At 52.9% G+C, this 19,964-nt stretch overlaps 5 protein-coding genes across 5 annotated transcripts; 3 read left to right on the forward strand and 2 right to left on the reverse strand.

Annotated features, from left to right (window-relative positions):
• Positions 1-163: 163 nt before the first annotated feature.
• Positions 164-3,133, forward strand: P168DRAFT_65712 (tetratricopeptide repeat protein). Its single transcript, XM_024842082.1, has 6 exons — positions 164-186; positions 255-1,648; positions 1,709-1,947; positions 2,006-2,339; positions 2,404-2,421; positions 2,481-3,133. Exons 2-6 carry the CDS (start codon positions 382-384, stop codon positions 2,999-3,001), a joined length of 2,379 nt encoding a protein of 792 aa, XP_024689454.1. The 5' UTR covers positions 164-186; positions 255-381; the 3' UTR covers positions 3,002-3,133.
• A 1,629-nt stretch (positions 3,134-4,762) lies between these two features.
• Positions 4,763-8,131, reverse strand: P168DRAFT_321920 (uncharacterized protein; the record flags this gene model as incomplete). The annotated part of the gene is made up of 4 exons (XM_024840523.1): positions 4,763-4,818; positions 4,877-5,188; positions 5,966-6,715; positions 7,519-8,131. The coding sequence occupies 4 exons, from the start codon at positions 8,129-8,131 to the stop codon at positions 4,763-4,765; spliced, it is 1,731 nt and encodes a 576-aa protein (XP_024689455.1).
• A 1,539-nt stretch (positions 8,132-9,670) lies between these two features.
• On the reverse strand, positions 9,671-13,147 carry P168DRAFT_307290 (formin-mediated actin nucleation enhancer; the record flags this gene model as incomplete). Its single annotated transcript, XM_024839097.1, has 3 exons — positions 9,671-12,469; positions 12,517-13,031; positions 13,076-13,147. 3 exons carry the CDS (start codon positions 13,145-13,147, stop codon positions 9,997-9,999), a joined length of 3,060 nt encoding a protein of 1,019 aa, XP_024689456.1. The 3' UTR covers positions 9,671-9,996.
• A 2,935-nt stretch (positions 13,148-16,082) lies between these two features.
• On the forward strand, positions 16,083-19,476 carry P168DRAFT_321922 (uncharacterized protein; the record flags this gene model as incomplete). Its single annotated transcript, XM_024840524.1, has 4 exons — positions 16,083-16,222; positions 16,610-16,784; positions 16,847-17,120; positions 17,192-19,476. The coding sequence occupies 4 exons, from the start codon at positions 16,083-16,085 to the stop codon at positions 19,474-19,476; spliced, it is 2,874 nt and encodes a 957-aa protein (XP_024689457.1).
• Positions 19,477-19,520: 44 nt separating this feature from the next.
• On the forward strand, positions 19,521-19,846 carry P168DRAFT_321923 (uncharacterized protein; the record flags this gene model as incomplete). Its single annotated transcript, XM_024840525.1, has 2 exons — positions 19,521-19,581; positions 19,632-19,846. The coding sequence occupies 2 exons, from the start codon at positions 19,521-19,523 to the stop codon at positions 19,844-19,846; spliced, it is 276 nt and encodes a 91-aa protein (XP_024689458.1).
• Positions 19,847-19,964: the final 118 nt, after the last annotated feature.

Genomic DNA, 19,964 nt, shown 5'->3' on the forward strand with positions numbered 1-19,964 from the left:
GGCTCTGCATGGCTCCATTTTATCGCATTGAGGGGGCGTGGGGCGCTTACTTGTTTCTACTAGTCCCGCGGTCCGCCAAACGGTCAGGATTAACAAAAGCGATAAGAGCCTTAAGGCAGACGAGGCTGCGCTGCTTGCAAGGTGAGTCGCGTTTGCGACCAACTCGCCTATCAGATGTCAGTCAAGGTATTCAAAAACTCTATGACGAAATAGACCAAGTTGGGTTGACCACTTTTCGATTATTTGGTCCGCAGTATGGCGTGAAGCCATGTTATTTCAGAAAAGGATTTCATGTCTCGGAACTGTGCGTGAGGGAGCTCATCAGCACTGATGAGTTCAACTATCTCTGTTTGATACCTTCCACCCGGTGCAGCTACCACGATGGAACCATTCAGATCCGTCTGTGAGCCGTCGAGCCTGACAATGATCTTCGCATCATTGGGAGACATCCACGCGACTCGACACCAGAAGACTGGTCGCCACTCTGACCTGAAAGAAGCCATATCCGCGACTCGTCTTGCGCTCCGTAGTAGCGCTTCCGATGATCCTCTCTCTCAGACACTCTCAAACAATTTGGGAAGTCTACTGTTACGCTGCCACCTTGATTTAGGAGAACAGGACGACCTAGACCTAGCCCTGTATTATACCCGACAAGCCCTCGATTCTATCTCAGTTGACGACAAAAGATTCCCGCTAGTGCTGACGACTATTGGGACTGTCCATGCAACTCGGTACGATCGACAGGGCGATTTTGCAGATCTGGAAGTGGCTATCTGCAAGATACAAGAATCGCTAGAGCTCAGACCCATGGATGAGACGCTTCACATTAGCCTATTCAACAATCTAGGTGCCCTCCTCTGGCGACGCTACCGACTGACAGGCCGACCGCTGGAACTAGATGATTCTATACTCTACCTCTCCAAAGCACTAGAAGGTATATCCGAAAATACTACGGAGAGAGTGGCGTGCTTGATCAATTGTGGCTTTGCTTTCGTCCGACGGTATCGTCTGGTGGAGCAGCTGGGCGACTTGGACAGCGCTTTGCGACATGCACGGGAGGTGATGCAACTGGATCCGGACAATCACCGGCTAGGCATTCTACTCAGTGGATTGGATACTTTCCTTGAACATCGGCGCGACCATACTCTCCCGCAAAGAGCGGCCAAGGGCTCCTGGTTTAGGATGCCTGCTGTTCCAGGGTCCGCAATTCTCCTGACATATCTTCTCTTGATGGCACTATGCTATTGGATGGGGATCAGCCCGAGCATACTCTTGACCCTAACTACCTTCCTGGGTGGAGCCGTGGTCAAATGGGTCGTAGATCAATATGTGTTTCGAGGTGGAGGCAATCCGAACTTCCCCCGGCCCCCCTTTGCATCAGTTCTGAGAACTGGCAAGGCTACAACTACGGGCAGCAGCAAAGCAGACGACTATTTCCCAAAGATCCTACCTGCACCACTAATTGCAGTGACGTTTTCATCATCTCTTCGCGGATCGAGGAAGCTGGATGATCGTCGAGAACAGCCACGTGAACAGTCACTCGAACAGCGTCCAGCGCAAAAGCATCAGAACCGTTTGACGAAGCACTGGCGAAGCCTGAATGTGACCAGAATTGACCAAGGTTGTCGAGATAGCCGGGGGACCTATAGTAATGAAAATTCATCACTCCAAAGGTCACGTTGATTGTGTTTGCTGATGCAGGGTATAGGCGACCGAAGATATCTCTATCCTGAATCCCATTCTACATCCACGCATCGGATATTGCGCCGCAATTCGAGGACGGATATTACCTTCGCTGGTGAGCATGTAGAAACCGGCCAGGGAGTCCTCGAAACCGCGCGCCGCGAGCCTTGTCTGTCTACGATAGAAGCGGGTCTGCTCCCTCAGCGTCTTGTTCCCTCGCAGGAACCCAGCGACTTCAGTACCAGTCCACAGGAGGCAAATACCGTACGTCTCTGGGCCCTAAATTTTCCTTATCTAGTAATCTAATCCCACCGTTGGAAAGGCCTACGAGTCAGATCATGAGGAAGACCAGCCACAGCTATTATCTCAGGTTCAAGTCCCTGAGCCACCGCAAAGGGACACCAAGGATCCGGCGCCGGTGGATATCCTTGGAAAGCGAGATGAGTCCTCTTCAAGCCCCAAGGAGAAAACGCAGCCTCTTCAAGAGAGCGATTATCCGGAACACAGGATATGGCACGACGTTCCGTCTTCCGGGACAGAGAGGGCGAGCTTTCGACGGACCAACATCCTCTACCAGGGGGACACTACACACAAGATGGCTACCAACAAAGGTCTGGCTATGGGAAATGTGTCTGGCAAACGAACGGAGGTTGTGGGTGTGTTCATCATGATATCTTGTGAAGGGCGAAGAACCTTAGGCTAACAAAGTACGTTTTATAGGCCATTCCAGCTACGGCGGTGAGCTATATTTACGGTACATTACCCTCTATTGATCAGAATCTAATAAGGTTTACTAGACACCCGATGTGTGCACAAGGGTCTATATGGTGTGGACAGAACCGAACCTACAGAGCCCAACCACGACACCAGCAGTACCCTTTCGAAGTCTTCTGGGGGATGTTCATACACTAGTATCAACTCCTCTCCATTCCAAGAGTCGATGTCGGAGGATGACATCAACTCCCCACCACGGGTATGTATATCCGACATGGAGGGTATAGACAGCGATGTCGATGAGAAGGAAGATCAACCAGAGAGAATACTTCGGCCTGTACACCTCGATGTATCTCCTAAGACCTTGGTAGAAGAGAACGAGGAAAGTGAATACGGGAACGACTACATTCATGAAGAAAGGAGAGATAACGAGCAGTGGGATAAATACAGTGAACATGATCGTTTTGGAAATAAAGCTCCGGTCAGAGAGCTGGATCGCTATTCCCTGAGTGCTGAAGAGGGCGACGCAGAAGATGAAGCCAAAAAGGCCCTGGTGGACGATTCGGTGCGGGCATACATGGAGTCCCTGGGATTGGAAATGTAGGTATTTCGTATGGACATGGACACCATCTGGACAGTATAATAGAAGGAGATTGCGGGCTCAGTAAATCCAGGTTGATACTACTCAGACTTCTATACATTCCAGGCCAATGGTCCAAGAAGTCTTTCCTCGCAGAAGAAAAGCTACATCTACCGAAATGACTCCAAGTTCAGCGGTCCCATCCGAAACGACTCGGGTGTCATCATGGGGATCATCAACTCCAGTGGAGGAACGGAGGGCGTTTGCATCCAGGGCTCTTCTTGTTCTTATTCTTCTAATTCAACCTCCCGTGCTTGAAATCTGATGGGAGAATATGGGGCTGATGGTGTATTTATTTCTTTATTATAGTATTTAGTGAGATCTTGGGTATCAAGCTTGTTGATGTTCGACTCGTATCCACATTGATTAGTACATCGTGGGGCTGGGGTTATATTGTAGTGTCCGCGATATAAGATTACTTATGAAGCGCACAAACGACATGGTATCTTTTGTAGCCTAGGGGTAATTATTTTCCACATGTAGTATGTTTATTGTAGAGCGTTGGATTGCTACGTTGGATTGCTACGTTCGTCCCTGTGTTCTTTTTCTTATTATACAATGATATTCTTTGCCTCAGGTCTCGGATGGAATTGTATATCCGCGCGAACATATGGTTCTATCTTTGGGCCGACTAATGTCGGGATGAAAACGGTCGAAAGAATGATGATATCGATAGTTATAAAAAGGTGCGAAACAGTTGCGAAAGATTGCAAGAACAGGAAGAGCTAGAACAACAAATTATGTGGGAAAACAACGAAAGTCAGTTAACGTTTGGCTGATTGCATGCCTCACAATTCTACAACAACCACAACAAGCAAAAAATAGGTGAAAAGAAAAGATGAAAAGATGAATCAGCCCCTCACCCTCATGGCATTGTTACTGTAAGATCTCGAAAATATCTACCTTATCGTCGCCCGAGAACCGGCCTATTCTCGTTTGTCGCTGCCTTGCTCAGTTCGATATATTCAAGGGCAACGCGAACAGGGGACTCGGCATAGTCATATTGACTGCTGCTGTCCGTGAATAGTCCCAATGGACCAGCATGATCGGAGGGTCTCCTTGATATGCTTCTCAATCTGTGCGGCCGAACAACCGGGTTTTCAATGACAAGAGGTCTAGTCAGTTTCTCGTTCCCATCACGAGGTGGAGGCGGAGGAACACGCTTGTGTCGGGCAATAGACGAGTCTGACTCCTCTGTGCACCCAGCTTGAGGCACAATAGAAGCTTGAAATGTCGGGGATTCCGTATCTTTTCTCCTGGCATTGTATTTCATGCGAGAATATATAAAATCGGCAGACTCGTCGACAGGATCCCTTTTCATAGGATCCCACTTTTTGGGATTTCGTGGCCGTGATCTATCACGAACATGTGAAGACCACTCCCTTTCTTGATCAAACGGAGGTCTCTCCTTTGAACTCCTCTCTGCATTAGGAGAGACGGCAGCGTCCTTTTTTCGAGGAGGTCCGGCGCGGGACAATTTGTCCAAGAGCTCTTCATCCCTCTCGGGGAATGGGACCAGTGCTTTGGAGAGAGGGTCAGAGGGCGCCAACGAAGTATAGTCGATGATAGACGGTTTAGAAGGGACTTTAGATGAAGACTCGGAGGGTGGCAATTGTGACGAAAGTGCTGTCGGTATCTTTGCTCCTGTGGCGTTTGTTGAGTCTCCGGAGACCGTGTAGTGGTTCACCTCTATGACATACAGATCAGTTTTTTCCCTCGTGGGGCTCAAAGGTAAGGCGAGGTATTACCGTATTTGTCACCGTAGTGTCGGCTGATATGGCCTGTCGGATGTGTCAGATTATACGTACTTGAGAGGCGTAGCACCCTTGTGCTACTCACCAACAACATTGGCCCTCCGACTGAACAGATTACCCATTGCATTGCCCTCATTCTTGTGGATATCATGAGTTGTATATCCTTGGTTCGCAGCTATAAGTTCCTGGTCTTCCCCTCGTGCGTCTTGCTGTGACTCAAGGTTCGGAAGATCAAAGTTTCGAAGCTTTTTGTCAACCTCTTTCTTCTCGGCATCTCGCAACGCAGCTGGTGCATGGGGCATTTTCTTCGTGCTGGTTATGTTCCGTGCACCTCCACCAGCGGTTTGCTTACTTGGAGAACCGGAAGGAAGACGGATACTGCTCAGTTGCTCTGGGGCTATATAGCTCGATGGATCAGTCGACAATTTGCCAGTTACATTCACATTATGTACGCGCTCTGGAGTTTGGTTGAATTTTGACTCTGTTATAACTTTGGCGGTGTCTGCTTTCGAGGTCTGCTCAATATTGATATGGGCTGGGACTGTATTCAATATCTGCGCTTGATTTTTCTGAGCTGGCTTCGAGACTGCAATTCTGGGATTTTGCTTTTTGATTAGGAGGCTTTGAACCGCCTCTCTGTCGTGGAACGAGGGACCATTGCTCTTATTCAGAGCGTGCCGAGTGTTCCCTGCGTGATGAGTGTTTCCTGTGTGGTGATTTTTTTCATTGTTCCCATAAACATCTTCGCGCTCAGTGATAGTGCAGTCATCTGTCTGGGCAACATTGACGGGGTGCTTAATTATGGGAACATCTTTCTCAAAACGCGAGTCGCCTTGAATAGTCTCAAACAAACGGTCGTCAAACAGTGGTAGGTCGAGAATCTTCGGTATGGCTTCAGAAAGTGTGTTTGACGGTTCAGGTGTGTAACCCAGATACCGTGATAGCCTAGTTTCTTCCTTACTTTCCCGATACAGCTGGCTGGTGACTCCACTGCAGCAAACCCCAATGAGAAACACGACTGGATAGAGTGGTGTCCTGGAATGGCTATAAGTTACCACAGAAAGGATCACAACGGTGGATAGGATCAGTGTCCCACTGTAAAAGGACAGTAACGAAGGCGTGGTCTTCTCTGATGCAGAGTCTCTCCTGGCATGCTCACACCGTGCCAGTTTACCAAGGAGACTAAGCAGTGAATCAAGCTCTGGGCTCTCGGGGGCCGCATGGGCAACCTCGCGTGCTTCAAAGACGGCGTTTCTCAGGTGGTCTAACATCCCCGTGATTTCGTACTGCCTTGCCAACAGCCCCGCAAGATTTGTCCAGATACTGCCTAGCAGTCCCGCATTATCTGGGGAGACAGCGGCGGCCGCCTTGGTTATGGCAGTAAATGCCTCATGCAGATTCTCGCTACTCCCAGTGCGCTGATACCGCCGCCAGAGGATGCAACCCAAGTTGCTGAGGATCGTTGCCAGCAGGTCGGTGTCATTGAAGTGCCGCTGAATGTCAATCGCAGTCCGTATCTGCGAGATGGCCTCTTCGAGGTCCAACATGGCGCCTGTGCGGTCGTATCGATTTGCGCGCGTCTGAGCTATCCCAGCCAAGGAAATTACCCGCTGGGAATGAGACACGGAGAAGCACTCTAAAGCCCACGAAAAGCGATGAAGCGCGTCGTCCAGGACTGCCTCATTCGCATTGCGTGCGTACCGTCTCAGGGACAGGACTCCCAGCATATTCAGCATCGATCCGAGATGTTCCCTCTGGGGGCCAGATTTCGCGAGATCGACCGCGGATTGTAAATTTGCTATCGCCTGATCAAGCTCATCAATTTGACCATGTTGGAGATGATGTTGTAAATAGATGTGTGCTCGGCGGGCCAAGAGGCCAGCCAGACGAGGCTCGCCTCCAGCAATCGACGACATTGCCATCGCTGGTGGGGTAGTTGGTGGAGAAAACCATGCTTAGTTGGATGGTGCAATAGAACTGTCCATCCTCTGTGTTTTCTCTCATGCGAGGGTGGAGTGGTGAAACAGAGTTGGGTGAGAGGAAGAGTAGGAGAAAGGTGAGAGACAGAGAAGAGGAGGAAGGAGTAGATGGAGTAAATAAGGCAGCCCTGCTAAGGCAGCCCTGGTCAGCTGCCTTAGCCTCCTCTAGCACGATGGCTTCGATTCCCCATAACGTCTTATATATCATTCTTTTAAAATTACATACACAATTATTAGCGACTTTTAACTATTATATTCATGAAAAATAGTTAATATTAACTTCCAAATAGATAATTTGACTAAACCATGTGTATGTGGGAACGATGATAGGGTCAATATATTGACAAGATAAAGGACTGTGCAAAGCTTCTGAATAGTTGCAAGGGCTTAGATCTTTCTTCAAGTAATATAAGACCTGTGTAAACGTATGACAAGACAACGACTAGTGAAGCGTAGTTAATAATCAACTGGTAAAACAGTCTGGTACTACGTTTAAAGAGTCATCTCTTACAGACTTACACTATATATAACTCAATAAGGTTGACACGTTCTTATGCTTCACTAGAGGTAACAAGGCCGCGGTGTATGCCACCAGGATATTGATAAATACCATTACTCCTATTTACCATGCTGTAGTAAGCGACAGTCAGTCCCGATATCGAAATATCAACAACCCCAGCGCTTCGGCTGCTTCAATAGTTTGGTTCCTGCCATTCCATGCGACAATCTAGACAACTCGTGTGCATACAGGCGGTGCAATGACCCTGGCTCAATTCCTGGTGGCTGCAGATGCAGCACGTAGTCTCGAAGAATCCATAAATCTTCCGTATTATGTTGTGGTATCGCTCGGTATTCACTTCCATGATCCACTCCCTGGCTAGGTGTATAGACGAGAGCGCGTCCCTTATTGGAAAACCATACGCCCTGTGAGCCTCCCATGCCTTGGCGATGCGGGAAAAGTAGACTGGTGGCGCAGTCCCAATCTCGACAGCCCAGTGAGCAGCCAGGACGATACGGCGACCGGTTATTGTCAGCGTCAAGGCGCGGATGCAATCGCTATCCACGACTAGATCGGGCATCTCTGGAGCGTTGATCTTGACGGCTTTTTTGACTTCTAGCATGTTGGCGATCATGTAGGCCCCATAACACATGGATTCACGCAGGAGATTTTGGTATGTCCCGTCAGCAGGCTCGCTGGTAATGGTGGCCGCCAGGAACGGGAGCACGAGCCGAGGACACCCTGGTATAGGATCGACGACCCCGAACACGCTCTCCCCCCAGGCTAAGCCCCCCCGTTCCCGGGCGAGCCTCCGTCTCTGGCTTGCTCCTTCAATCTCCAGCCGCAGGTGATGGTCGGGCATTCAAGCGACCCTAGAGTTGCACTCGAGAGTCTGATCGGCAGGCCGAGAGCCACCTCTATAGAACGCGACTCCAACAGGGTATCAACCTGTAGGAGCAAACCAGTGGTGGTTTTGAGAGCTTCTGGTGTATGTGGATTGACGCCTGCAGTGTAGGTTTCTTCGATCGCTCTCACTAATCTCTCATACTGAGGGATTCTCTCTCGCGCGGATATTTTTGATGTATAATTGGTGAGGCGGGCTCTAAGTTCTGCCCAACCCGATGGCTCCGGGTCGTTTGAGTATATTCTCTGAACCCGACGGATATCGAGGTGAGTTGGTCTCATGGGAAGGCAAAAGGCGTTGAACGGATAACTTAAGTATTATATCTTGTGAAGCGTGTGTGATGAGAAAGCTGATAGTAATGATTTCTCTGATAGATAAGTGCACATTATTAAAGCATGATGGAAGTGCCATTCCAGATCGTGATCTATATGCACTACCCAGAGAGTCAATTCCGCTGTTCATGATCTAGAGGCAGGAGCAAAGGAAAGCAGATAGGATATTCATTGTATTAGGAAGGATTGTCAGACCTCAGGCTTCACCTGCCTGTCTTGACATGAAGAGTCAGAATTGTGGGTTCAAAGACAAGGCAGTGGAAAATAGTGATGATATTGATAACTTCAAATTATATATTTGATTGCAAAAGATTATAAAGATATGAAAAGTCTAAGGACTGGTTTCATATAGCAAAAACACTGCATGTCAGTTAATGCCTAGCTAATTATATATCTTATAAGTCCATATACTCTGTCAATCAGGCAAACATGAAGCTATCCAAGATCATAAAGTATCTAGTGTTCTATCCTCGGATGGCTTTCAGTCCGCAAACACCGAACTCTCTCCTTCTTGCAGGTAATATTTAGCTTCTGGTTGTTAGGCAATATCTTCTTCATGCAGACAGCCTCTTCCCAAAAGCAACTTCTTCTCATTAACAAGAACACTCATCTCATGCATACAAAACTATCTCTATCTTAGATAGTCAAGAGGGCCTCAACCAAAGGCATGAATCTGTCAGTCGTGTACAAAATTTGTAAACATTTGACGACATCATTGTAGTTTGAGATGACGCGCTTGATCTGGTTTCTAAATTCATGTCTGCCGAAATGCTCGCCGAGACCTATTCAGCCATATGGGCCGGGGAGCATTAAGATGCCCTGCACCTCGAGGATATCCAAGTTGACTGAACCCTGTGGAATGACTGATGAAATCAGTCAAGAGGATGATAAATTTGATGACCTTAAAGTGACTCAGTGACTAAAGAGGCTTTAGGATTTAAAGGAAAGATAAAAACACAGAAAAGGGTTTGTAAGTTAGCTGACTGACTGTGAAGAAATACGACAAGTCAATTAATAATTATTATCAAAAAAGAGAAACCAACACAGAATTTAATTTTTTAGCAAATAAGGTCATACGATATAGGTATAAATAAAAAAATAGGTAAATAAAGACAAACCCCCCTAAGGTGTCATCACAGTGTTATCATAACAGGCCATAAGGCGGCGGGGTATCGTTGGCAGGAAAAAAATGGACAAACGGGGATATCGAAAACAAGGTAACAACAATAACAATGACAATGACAAAAACAAGAACAATAGCAATAACAATAGCAATATAGCTGTGGGTTTGGATCGGGGAGGAAGGGAAAAGGTCAAAAAAGAAAAGGAGAAAGAAAACACTGAGTCGAAGGGTAATATAAGGATGAATGAGAGGGATTCGTCTATGCAAGACGTGGAGGACCAAAACATAAGAAAGACGAGAACGAAGAAGGCAGCGGGTAAGGCAGCGGGTAAGGAAAGAAGGATTACAGACACCATTCCAGTGAAGCATCACGTAGATTCAGAGTCCGCAGCGTTGGTGTCTTTCTTCGTGGATTCCTCATCCTTGTCGCCTTCTTTCTTTTCGGCCTCATCAGGAGACGATGTCTTCTCCCGTGTGTCGTCTTCGTCTTCGCCCTTGCTCTCCGCAGGTCCGTCGTCACTTTCGTCGGCCTTCGCATCGGGAGCCTCGTCGCCAGACGCCGGATTGTCCGTCTCGGCCTGTGCGGCCGCTGCTTTGGCGGCCGCCCGTTCAGCGGCAATCTTCTCCATCTCCACCGCTCGAGCTTGCTGCCGCTCCCAGACTTCTTTGCGGATCCGGTCATCCTTGGTTTTCCGCAGCCGTTCGATTTCTTCCACGCCGCCGCTCTTCTTCAGCTTGCCTTCCTCGACAAACGTCCCCAGCTCTTTCTGGAAGAGCCCGATGCGGCGGTTCTCGAGCTCCTTCTGGCGCGCCTTCTCCGCCCGCTCGATGGCTTCCAGGCGGGATTCGTGGTTGGGCTGCAGGGCGCGTACCTCTCCGAGGACGCCGTCTTTGGCCTTGACGGGGTCCACGGCCGGGTCGATCACCACGTTGCGGGAAGTGCTGCGCAAGACCACCCCGCCTGGCCCGGGAGTGGTGTTGTTCTGTGTGGCCTGTTGCTTCGTGGCCTGCTCGACCAGCGCGAAGGTCTGGGATGCTTTCTCCAGGTCGTCCTCGAGATCGGCCGCGAGATCTTCCTGCATGGTAAGTTGGTCGCGCTCCTCGCAGACGAGCTGGAGCTCTTTCTCCCAGATCTTAGTCCAGATAGGTTTCTCCTTCTTCAGGAAGTCTAACATCTTGCGAATCTCCTTCGTCACGGTACTGATGTCTTTGCTGACACTCTCCAGCTGGCGGGGCAGCGGCCGCACGCCACGAGTGACCACGTCCTTACGGAGGTCCTCGACGAGATCCTGCAGATCATCGACGCGGGCCACCAGCCGCTCGGACTCCTCGGCGAGCCCTTTCTTGCCTGAGTTGACGCGGGCACGACCCGCGTCGCCTTCGAAGGTGGGAACGGCGACATCTGCCGCGACGGACTTGATCCCGCTCGCCTTTGTGCGGATGGCGCTCATCGAGCCAGCAATGTCGGACGAGAAGCTTGAATACGTCTGCCGCAGCACCGCAAGGTCCCGTCGCAGGCTTTGCAGCTCCGCCAGCTGGCCATCACTGCCCGTGATGGGGCGGTGCTTCGTCGTTGCACCCGCCGGCGCTGCGCCCGCCACCGGCGCGGGCGGCGTAGCAGCGAGACGGGCCATTTCCTTTGCGGCTTCCAGTTGGCGGTCCGAAACCCGTTGCATCATCCCTTCCTGGCCTTCCAGCGCACCCTTGATGGTTTCGATCATGCGGCGCACTCCGCCGAACTCGTCATCAAAGTGTTTCTTCACTTCATCGATCATGTCGACGTTCAGCACGAGGACCGACCGGTCCTTGACGTCGTTCAGATCTTCCAGTTCATGGCGGATCCCGGAGATCGGATCTTGGACGTAGAGCTCCGGGAGATCCGCTCCGTTGCTGTGCGTGTTCCAGTTGAACTTCTCGATGAAGGCCAGCTGGAGTCGGCCGATGGTCAAACCATTATAGCCTTCGGGAAGGACGTACTTCTTGATCTTGCTCTTGTACTGGAGAAACAGGGTGAGTTCCTTGCCGGGAGACGGCTGGTCGGCCGGGAATTGGGATATCGGGGGAGGTGTGGAGGCTTCAGTAGAAGGCCGTCGTTGCTCGGACTTTGGGGTCGTCGGGGAGGCCCCTGATTCTGAGGGGCTCTCCTTCGTCGGCTCGAACGCCTCGCCCAGGGACGGCTCCTCCGGACGAGGCAAGGTCGGTGCCTTCTTGAGGGAAGGACTGCCCTCGTCATCACCCCCCGGGCGCGGCTGAGGCTGGTCGTCAGCGACGGGGACACCGTTGGCCGGGAGCTCGGAGACCGAGTCATTCCGTGATTTCACCGCCGTCGCGTCAACGCTGGGAACGGCCGGCGGAGCTGGTGGTGGTGGTGCGGATTTTGCGCTGGAAGTGTCATTGGCACGGTTGGTTGAACGCTGCCGACCGTGAGTGGTCGGGCCGCGGAGCCGCACCGCGTTGAGGGATTCACGCACGTCCCGACCTCGATTAGGGATGGGAGAGTTCTGGGTCGGAAGCACGGGGACCCCGTTGGAGGAGGTGCCGAGGTGCTTCTGGATCTGATACGCGGAAAATCGCCGAGACGCGCGTCTTTCCAACTCCCCACTCCGTTGCAAGGCACCGAGCGCATCGTCTTGTTTTGGGGGCGGCGGCGGCGGCGGTGTTGGATAGCCGGACACGCTGCCGGGGGTCGATGCTTTGGCGGAAAATTCACTCTCGAGCGGAGACGGTTGCGACAGAATGTTCTGGGTCTCCCGCCTCAACGCCTCCCTTTCCGAATAGCTGGATCCCCTCGGATCGCCCAGTTGGGCGGTCGGCGACGTTCGGGCCGCCCGGGCGAGTCCTCTGCAGAGCCACTACTTCCATAGCGACGTACGGAGCGTTTTGGCGACGTCACGGTGGAAGCGGTCTCCTCATAGGCCTGGTTCATGGCGGCTTGTCCACTTCCCGCACTGGCCTGGCGACCGGGCAGCGGGCGACCGTCCTCCCTCTGTTGCCGCGAGCGCAAACGCGCCTGCTTCTTCTTGAGGCCATGCAGCAGGTTGATGATGATATCGCGAATGCGGGGGAGGAACCGGTCCAGACTTTGGGGGGACGCGTCCTGACTCAGGGTGTCTTCGAGAATGCTCCGGAGAAGATCCGGGACGGGGCCGAGGTCGGATGTATCGACCCCGATGGCGTTGAATGAACGGCAGGCGAGATTAAATTCGTAGCCTAGGCGCACGTAGATATCCGAAACATCGTTCTCCGACGCTTGTCTCCGAGACCACTGGGTCAACGTTTCGAGCAATTGCTTCGTCGCGACCAGCAGGTGGGTGACGCTCTTTTCGATCTGCGAGATTTGTTTATCGGGCTGTGCCAAGGACCGGAGGATTAGCTCGAGGTCAGCACGCGTCGGGAGGAGTGGCTGGAAAACCAGCGTCAGAAGGGTATCCGAGGGGGTTCACTCACCACGGTACTTCTCGACGGCTGCGACCTGGCCGAACTCGAGGAACTGCGTGGCGCAGAAGATAAGGAAGTCATGGTGGAATCGACACTGCTGCCCGAGGCGGATGAGAAGTGTTGGGCTGACGGGCTGCGCTGGGAGCGAGAGGAGGAATGCATGTGTCGAGTCAACTCAGGACTCTCGTATTCTTTTTTTTTCTCCTTTCCCTGTCCCTTCCTTTGCCTTTCTTGGTCTTCTTTTTTTTTGTTCTCTTTTTTTTAAATTAAAAACAGTCGAGCACGAGGTGATGGAACTCGTGGGAGGGTCAACGCTAATAATAGTCCGCAATACGGAGCAGTAGGGTCGGGTTAGGGAGATGATTGCGGGAGGCGGGAAAATAGTGAAACCACCAAGGGGGTTGGGGCTGACGGTTGTCGTATGGCTGGGAGGTAAGGGGGGTTTGGGGAGTCGAGAGATGAGGATGAGGATGAAGTGGAGAGTGACGGGGGAAGAGAAGGCAGAAGAGGGAGAGAGGGATCGGCAGAGGAAGAAGAAGAGAGCGAGACAAGATAGGAAAGTTGACGCTGAAACAAACGTGGAGCCAAAGGACGACTGGCCTGAGGCCGCGCTCTGCCTGTCTTTGGATGCAGTGCCTGAGGTTGTCACTTGGCGTTTCCTGTTCGGGTTAGCTTTGCCTATCTGGGTTAGTCTGAACACATAGATCTTTAACACCCCGCAATACCTTGGATGCCTTGGTTTCTCTCTCTACATAGATCTCGGTTGGTTAGTCTATTGGATTAGCGATATATAGGAAAGGTCCATGTACATGTCTAGGGTGAGAGACAATCGATCACATGGGAGTTGCGAAAGTCAGATCGATGAGGCTAATTTGCATAAAATTCCACGTTATCAGAGCTGACAGGCGCGTCAAAATCCAGGGTAAGTCTTAGATAACCGGACGGTTACTATCCCATAGACATTGCCATGGAAGACGAAAAGGTACCAGTCAGGAATAGGTAGATTGCTGGTTCACTGAGAGTGATCTACTCTTGGTCATTGTATTATGCCGGGGCAACAGAATGCTTAGAATGGTGATCAATGCGCAATAGTTCGAATAATTCAACATCACGCATAAAGTCGGCCTTCTTTCATTCTTCTGCGCATAGATAAACCACCAATTTGTCATGCGACTGGGTTAGACTCGTGAGACTCGGGAGGATAAGATCGGCTGGCAGCAGGGTTCAGCCCCATTTGTCAGGTATTGGACTGCTTTGTCTGCAGTGCCAGTCATCCACGGGACCGACTCGTCTGTAGTAACCAGATCTTCCACTGGTTGATTCCGTTAGTAATAATATGTCTCTCTCTCATAGTGTCCCCTTTATCAACAGTCGGGTTACGAGAAATGGTAATTAGATGATCGTTGTAATTGAAGCTGATCAATAAGGTTAACAAATGTCCGACAGATGACTATCTCTATACTTTGACATAACCTTCCGTGTTTCTGAATAATCCGGTATGCATATCTCGATGAACGTCATCAGTCCATTGGGTTAAATCCATAACGATCAGGCTGTATCAATTTGTTATTGTCGTTGTTTTTGACTGTCACATCATCCATGATCCAACCGTATCTTTTCCCTGTGGGGACTGGGGAACAGAATCCCGGGTGGGCCAGTCATAGAAGATCCCAACCCTGCGCGCCTTGGCATAGACCGCCGATGATCCCTGTAATCTCGAGATGGGGTTGATGGCTGTGATTTGTCAATGACCCGGTCTGACTGCTGTCAGTTTGAGGCGATGAATTTCTTCGGAGCCGAATGAGATTCTCTCTTCGAATTTCCTGTGGACGCCTAGAGAGGGACCTTCTCTTTCCATTGTTAGCAAGTGTGTTGTCTCACCTACTCAGCCTGTTCGGCCATTCCAGGTCAGCCTGATCACGGATAAGATGAGTCGTATGGGGGGGATGTGTTGGCAGGATGAAGCTCCTTGCTGGAGAATTCGGCATGTTTTAGTCGTATCTTAGGGTTATATTATATATGTACTCCGTATATAACATATAATATACTCCGTATAATATAAAATAATACATTCCTACCAGGATGAAAGGGATGATCCATGTTCAAGTCATGATGATTGTGGCGGTGGACTGGCTGTTTGGACACCATGCATAGTAGAATCCTCAGTAAGGGGAGAGAGAGAGGTTGATGGTCCAGGCACTGTATTGTCACTGGAGGTTTCATTTGATATCTGTTATTTATATTGACTATATCCATCCTGTTATATAGCCACATTGATCAATATTGACCAGCCTATTGGTTGCAGAAGAATGGAGGGATATTATTGTCAAGATTCAACTGAGTTTCTATCAGTCTTTAGAAAGAAAAAAGAGAAGAATCAGTCTAAAGAAGGGAGATGTCGAAAGGAAAGGTCAAAGAAGCCATCGTTACCACTGTGTATTCCTCCCGTACGGTCAGTAATGGCCTGACCGACCATTGGTTTGACAGTATAACACAACTTCCCTCATTCCTCCTCCTCTCCTTCTACTGCTTCTTCCTACTTCTGCTTTTTCATCTTAACTCTCTTCTCTCCCTTGAGTTCCTCCTCCCTTTTCTTCCCTCTTGTTCTTCTTCTTTTCCATTCGCCTGTGGATCATTCCTCTCTTCTTCTCTTTCCCTCCCTCGCTTCATTCTTCCACTCTTTTGGTGTCTGCTCCCCCCCGGTCCCGTGACCTCCCCCCTCCTCCTCCTCTTCCTCCTCTCTCCGCCGTGGTTCACAGATCTTCTGGTTCCAAATTCCCCAATTTACTTTCCCCCCCAATTCCCTTTTCCCTACCCCCACTTTCCTCTTTATTTCCCACTGTTTCCTACCCCTCCCTCCCTCTTGCCCGTCCGGTTTCTCTGGTTCTGCTAGCGTAGGCGGTGTGTCTGTTGTGGCTTGGAGCCTCCCTCTCCCATCGTTCCTCTACAGCTTGGCAGTTGCTCATCCACCTTTCCCACGACGTGTGCGTCAATCGATTCCGGTCCATCGAGCTAGATGGCTTCCACCGTCAACTCTGTGCCGACCAACAATGCGTCAGGCAACCCGTCCTCGCAGAATTCCGGTCGGTCGTCGCTGAGGCCCAAGGCCTCCGATAGCCGTCGACAGTCCGGGAGCCCGCTGGAAACTGGCCAACGGTATGTCGTCTTGTCTCTACTACCTACCTACTATTCTGGTTACAATTTCCCATAACCTTCCCCGGTCTACCCTTCCTGATTCGCGTGGTACTCATGGGGGATGCACTGGGAACTCACTGGGTTCCATTCGTGACTGCTGGTTGGCTCCCCGGTCGCCGTGCAGGAGCATGACCTGGCCACTCCTTCCTTCCCTGCGATCAATCGAGCGGCTAGGTCGCCTGGCCTTGTAGTCCCTTGTGGGGTCCCCTCTGCCTCTCATTTGTCCCACTATGGTGCTTGCACCGCCAACACCCTCCTCTTCTCGATCCACGAATTGGCTCCTATCATTCCGACAGTGTCTGTTCTCTCTCTCTTTCCATACGTTAACTAATTCGGGTCGTCCCACAGGCGTAGCAACTCGCAAAAGGCCTGGACTCAGGGCACCAACCCAATCACTCAACGAGCCTCGTACTCTCAACAGAACGGAAATATGTCACAGAGAGGGAAAATGTCGTCCAAGGAGTCCAATACGGCTGACGCTCACGCCCATGATCGTCTGGTCTTCTTGGTCACCAGCTGCATTGTAAGCGGACACTCTGCCAGCATCGATCCCAGGGGAAAGTCAACGGAGCTAATCCTACCCAGGGACTTCATGCCACCATCACCATGAAAAATGGCGAGAGATTCTCCGGGATTTTCTCTTCCTCCTCCCTTGAACCCAGCGAGACCTCCTTCGTCTTCAAGATGGTCCAGCGCTTGCCAAAGCAGGAACAAGGCAAGACGAACGGGGCCAGTGAGCCCGCGACCCCCTTCCTAGGGTCGGCGCCCGATCACAGCGTATCACTCGATGCCAGGGATATTGTCGAGATATCTGTACCGAATGTTTCTACTTCCGACGTCACGGCAAAGGCCCCAAGTGGTGAGTACCGTCCATCCGCTCGGCTCGATCATCTCATTTTTCTTTTTCTTTCTTCTTCTAACAGACTTCAGGCGCGTCTGCTGGCTTCAGAACCGATGCCGACATTTCCGGAAACCTGGCGATGCGCGAACGGACCTTACAAAAGTGGGAACCCGCGGCCGACACGGACGTCGATCTATCGTTGGAGAGCGCCTCGCATTCGGCCGGCTGGGACCAATTCGAAACGAACGCTCGACTGTTCGGAGCCACCAGTAGCTACGACGAAAACATATACACCACCCGCATTGACCGCTCGGACCCCGCGTATAAGGAGAAGGAAGCCGAAGCCGCTCGCATCGCCCGTGAAATTGAAGGAACCGATGTCGATAACGCGCACGTCAGAGAGGAAAGAGGGGTTATCGCCGCGGAGGCTGGTGGTGACGAGGAAGACAAGTACAGCGGTGTGCGCCGTGACGAGAAGGATTTCCCGCCCCTGCTGTCGGGACAGCCGAACAAGTATACCCCACCTGCGCGCCGACAAGCTGGGACGCAGCCGTCCGCGAATGCCAATGCGCCCGTGGCCCCGGCGCAGCAACCGGTGAGCACCCCCAAGGATGCCGCCCCAAGCAGCGGACCGTCCAGGGATGCCGCCCAACTCCCCACACCGGTGGCGCCATCCACGACCGGCCCGAGTGCGGCCCCCGAGGCGGAACAGAAATCAGCGCCGGCAAAGGTCCTGCCCACGGCAGCGGGGGCTCCCAAACGTGCTGGCGCTGAAAATGCATCGGCCAACGTGGAGACGGAGGTGCTGGACCACTTCCGCCAATTCGCCAACTCGGAGAAGATGAAATTGCAAGAACGCCGCCGAAACCAGGCCTCCCAAGACCGCTCGATGAAATTGAAAGAACTCCTGGTCTTTTCCAAGAGCTTCAAACTCAACGCGCCCATCCCGAAAGATCTGGTGCCGATCCTGGCCAAGGATCCGCACAAGCAGGAAGAGATCCTCCAGCGTGCCCAGACCGGTGCGAAGAACCCCGCCTCATCCAAGAGCTCCCCCGTCCCCACCGATCGGAAACCTGCGAACCGCACCCCGGGGCCGGGGCGCCACGACAACGGGGCGACGGTGCCTCCCGTCGCTGCTGCTGCTCCCGCCGCCACCGCCCCCCAGGCCGACCGCCCTGGCTTTCCTCGCGGTCGCCAGATGCTCCCGCCGACGGGCCCCCATGCGGGCGGCCGACCGCCGCACCAGAACATGCACCTCGGCCGCCCGGCGACGGGGATGCTGAGCCACCGGTTGGCCGACAATCTGCAACAGCGGAAAGGGACGGCCCCGGGTCCTGTTCCCGCACCCCTGCCCATCAACGAGGCACGCCTGCCGCCCACGGGCCCGGCGGGGGACCTCGCCGGTGCGGCCAGCCCGAGCAAGACGCACACCCCCACCTCCGCCGCGTCGACCAAGTTCAACGTGCGCGCACTCGAATTCAAGCCGAACCCCACGGCGAGTACCTTCACTCCGGCGGCCTCGTCCAATTCCTCGCCGTTTACCCGGGGCCGCTCCGTGTCGCGTGCCACCAGCCCGGCCGCCTTCTTCGGTGCCAAGAAGCCGCGCCCCATCGCCGAGCGGCCGTCGCTGAAAGACCAGTTCAACCCCATCAAGCGCGCCAAAAAGGAAGTGGCCGAGAATCCGGACACGAAAGATCACTATAATTTCAACGGCGGCATCCCCCCGGCCTATAAGACCCTGCCCACGTGGAACGTCCCCGCGGGCAACGAGGAGAAGACCTACCAGCAGATGTTCAAGGCGCCGGCCATGCCCATCCTCTCCCCGCACCGGTCTGCATCCAACCCGCAGGCGCCCCAACCGGCCCCCATGCCCTTCCCGTTTCCCCAGACGCCCGGGATGCCCCCTGTCTCGGGACCCCCGCACGGGCCTCATCTCCATCCCCAGCAGCACCACGGGTCCGGTCCGCCGCATTTCGATGACCCCCATCGGATGCAGATGTCGGCGTCCACGTCGCAGATGTTCCCGTCGCCCCGGATGCAACAAGGCTACCCGTCGCCGATGATGCCGCACGCGCAGATTGCCTTCGGGCAGACGATGCCCCAGATGTACATGAACCAGGGTGGCCCGCAAGCGGCGCACATGAGACAATATCCGGGCGCGCCTCAATTCCTGGGGCCCCAAGGCGCCATGGGCGGGGCCCCCATGATGGTCCAGCAACCGTCCAGTGGACCCTACATGGGCGCGCCCCAGGGCATGGCTCCGTACACGCCGCAGATGCAGATGTATTCCCCCAACCCGGCCCAGGTCTATCCGCAACATGGGCCCCCCAGCCGCACAGCAGCTATCCCAGTCCCAGCCGGGGTGCCCCGATGATGATGCATCAGGGATCTCAATCCGGTCAGCCGCCGCAGCCGGTCATGTTCATGTCCCCGGTGCAGCACGGACAGCCCTTGTACGCGGGCCAGCAGCCCGGTCACGGTACGTAATTTCCATGCGACGTCCCCGCACTCATCACTGACCCTTGACAGGTCCCCCGGCCCGTGGCAACTACCCGCAGCAGCAGCAGCAGCAGCAGCACTTCCAGTCCAGTCCGCACCAGGTGCACCAGTATCCGCCCCATCAGCACCGCACGCCCAGCAACGGCTACAACGCCATGCCCCAGGGGCCTCAAGCGCCTTCGCAGGCTCCCCCCGCGGCCTCTTCGGGCCCTCCGCCGTCGGAGGGTACGGATGATACCAAATGAACTGCTCCGGCGGAGGGGGTGCGCCACGAGCGGCATTCCTCCCTGATTCAGCAGTCTGACGCACGTGGTTCAACCCGAGACCCGCTCCGGCGTGACCTCGATCCTTGATCCTTTTTGG

The sequence above is a fragment of the Aspergillus campestris genome (assembly GCF_002847485.1).
Source record: "Aspergillus campestris IBT 28561 chromosome Unknown P168scaffold_13, whole genome shotgun sequence".
Taxonomy (NCBI): Eukaryota; Fungi; Ascomycota; class Eurotiomycetes; order Eurotiales; family Aspergillaceae; genus Aspergillus; species Aspergillus campestris.

What these genes read in the sequence shown, in the direction of transcription:
- P168DRAFT_65712 (XM_024842082.1), top strand. Translation starts at nt 382, where the DNA reads ATGGAACCATTCAGATCCGTCTGTGAGCCGTCGAGCCTGACAATGATC. An exon ending in AGATAGCCGGGGGACCTATA is followed by an intron (nt 1,649 to 1,708) that starts GTAATGAAAATT and finishes TGCAGGGTATAG; the next exon opens with GCGACCGAAGATATCTCTAT. An exon ending in GTCCACAGGAGGCAAATACC is followed by an intron (nt 1,948 to 2,005) that starts GTACGTCTCTGG and finishes ACCGTTGGAAAG; the next exon opens with GCCTACGAGTCAGATCATGA.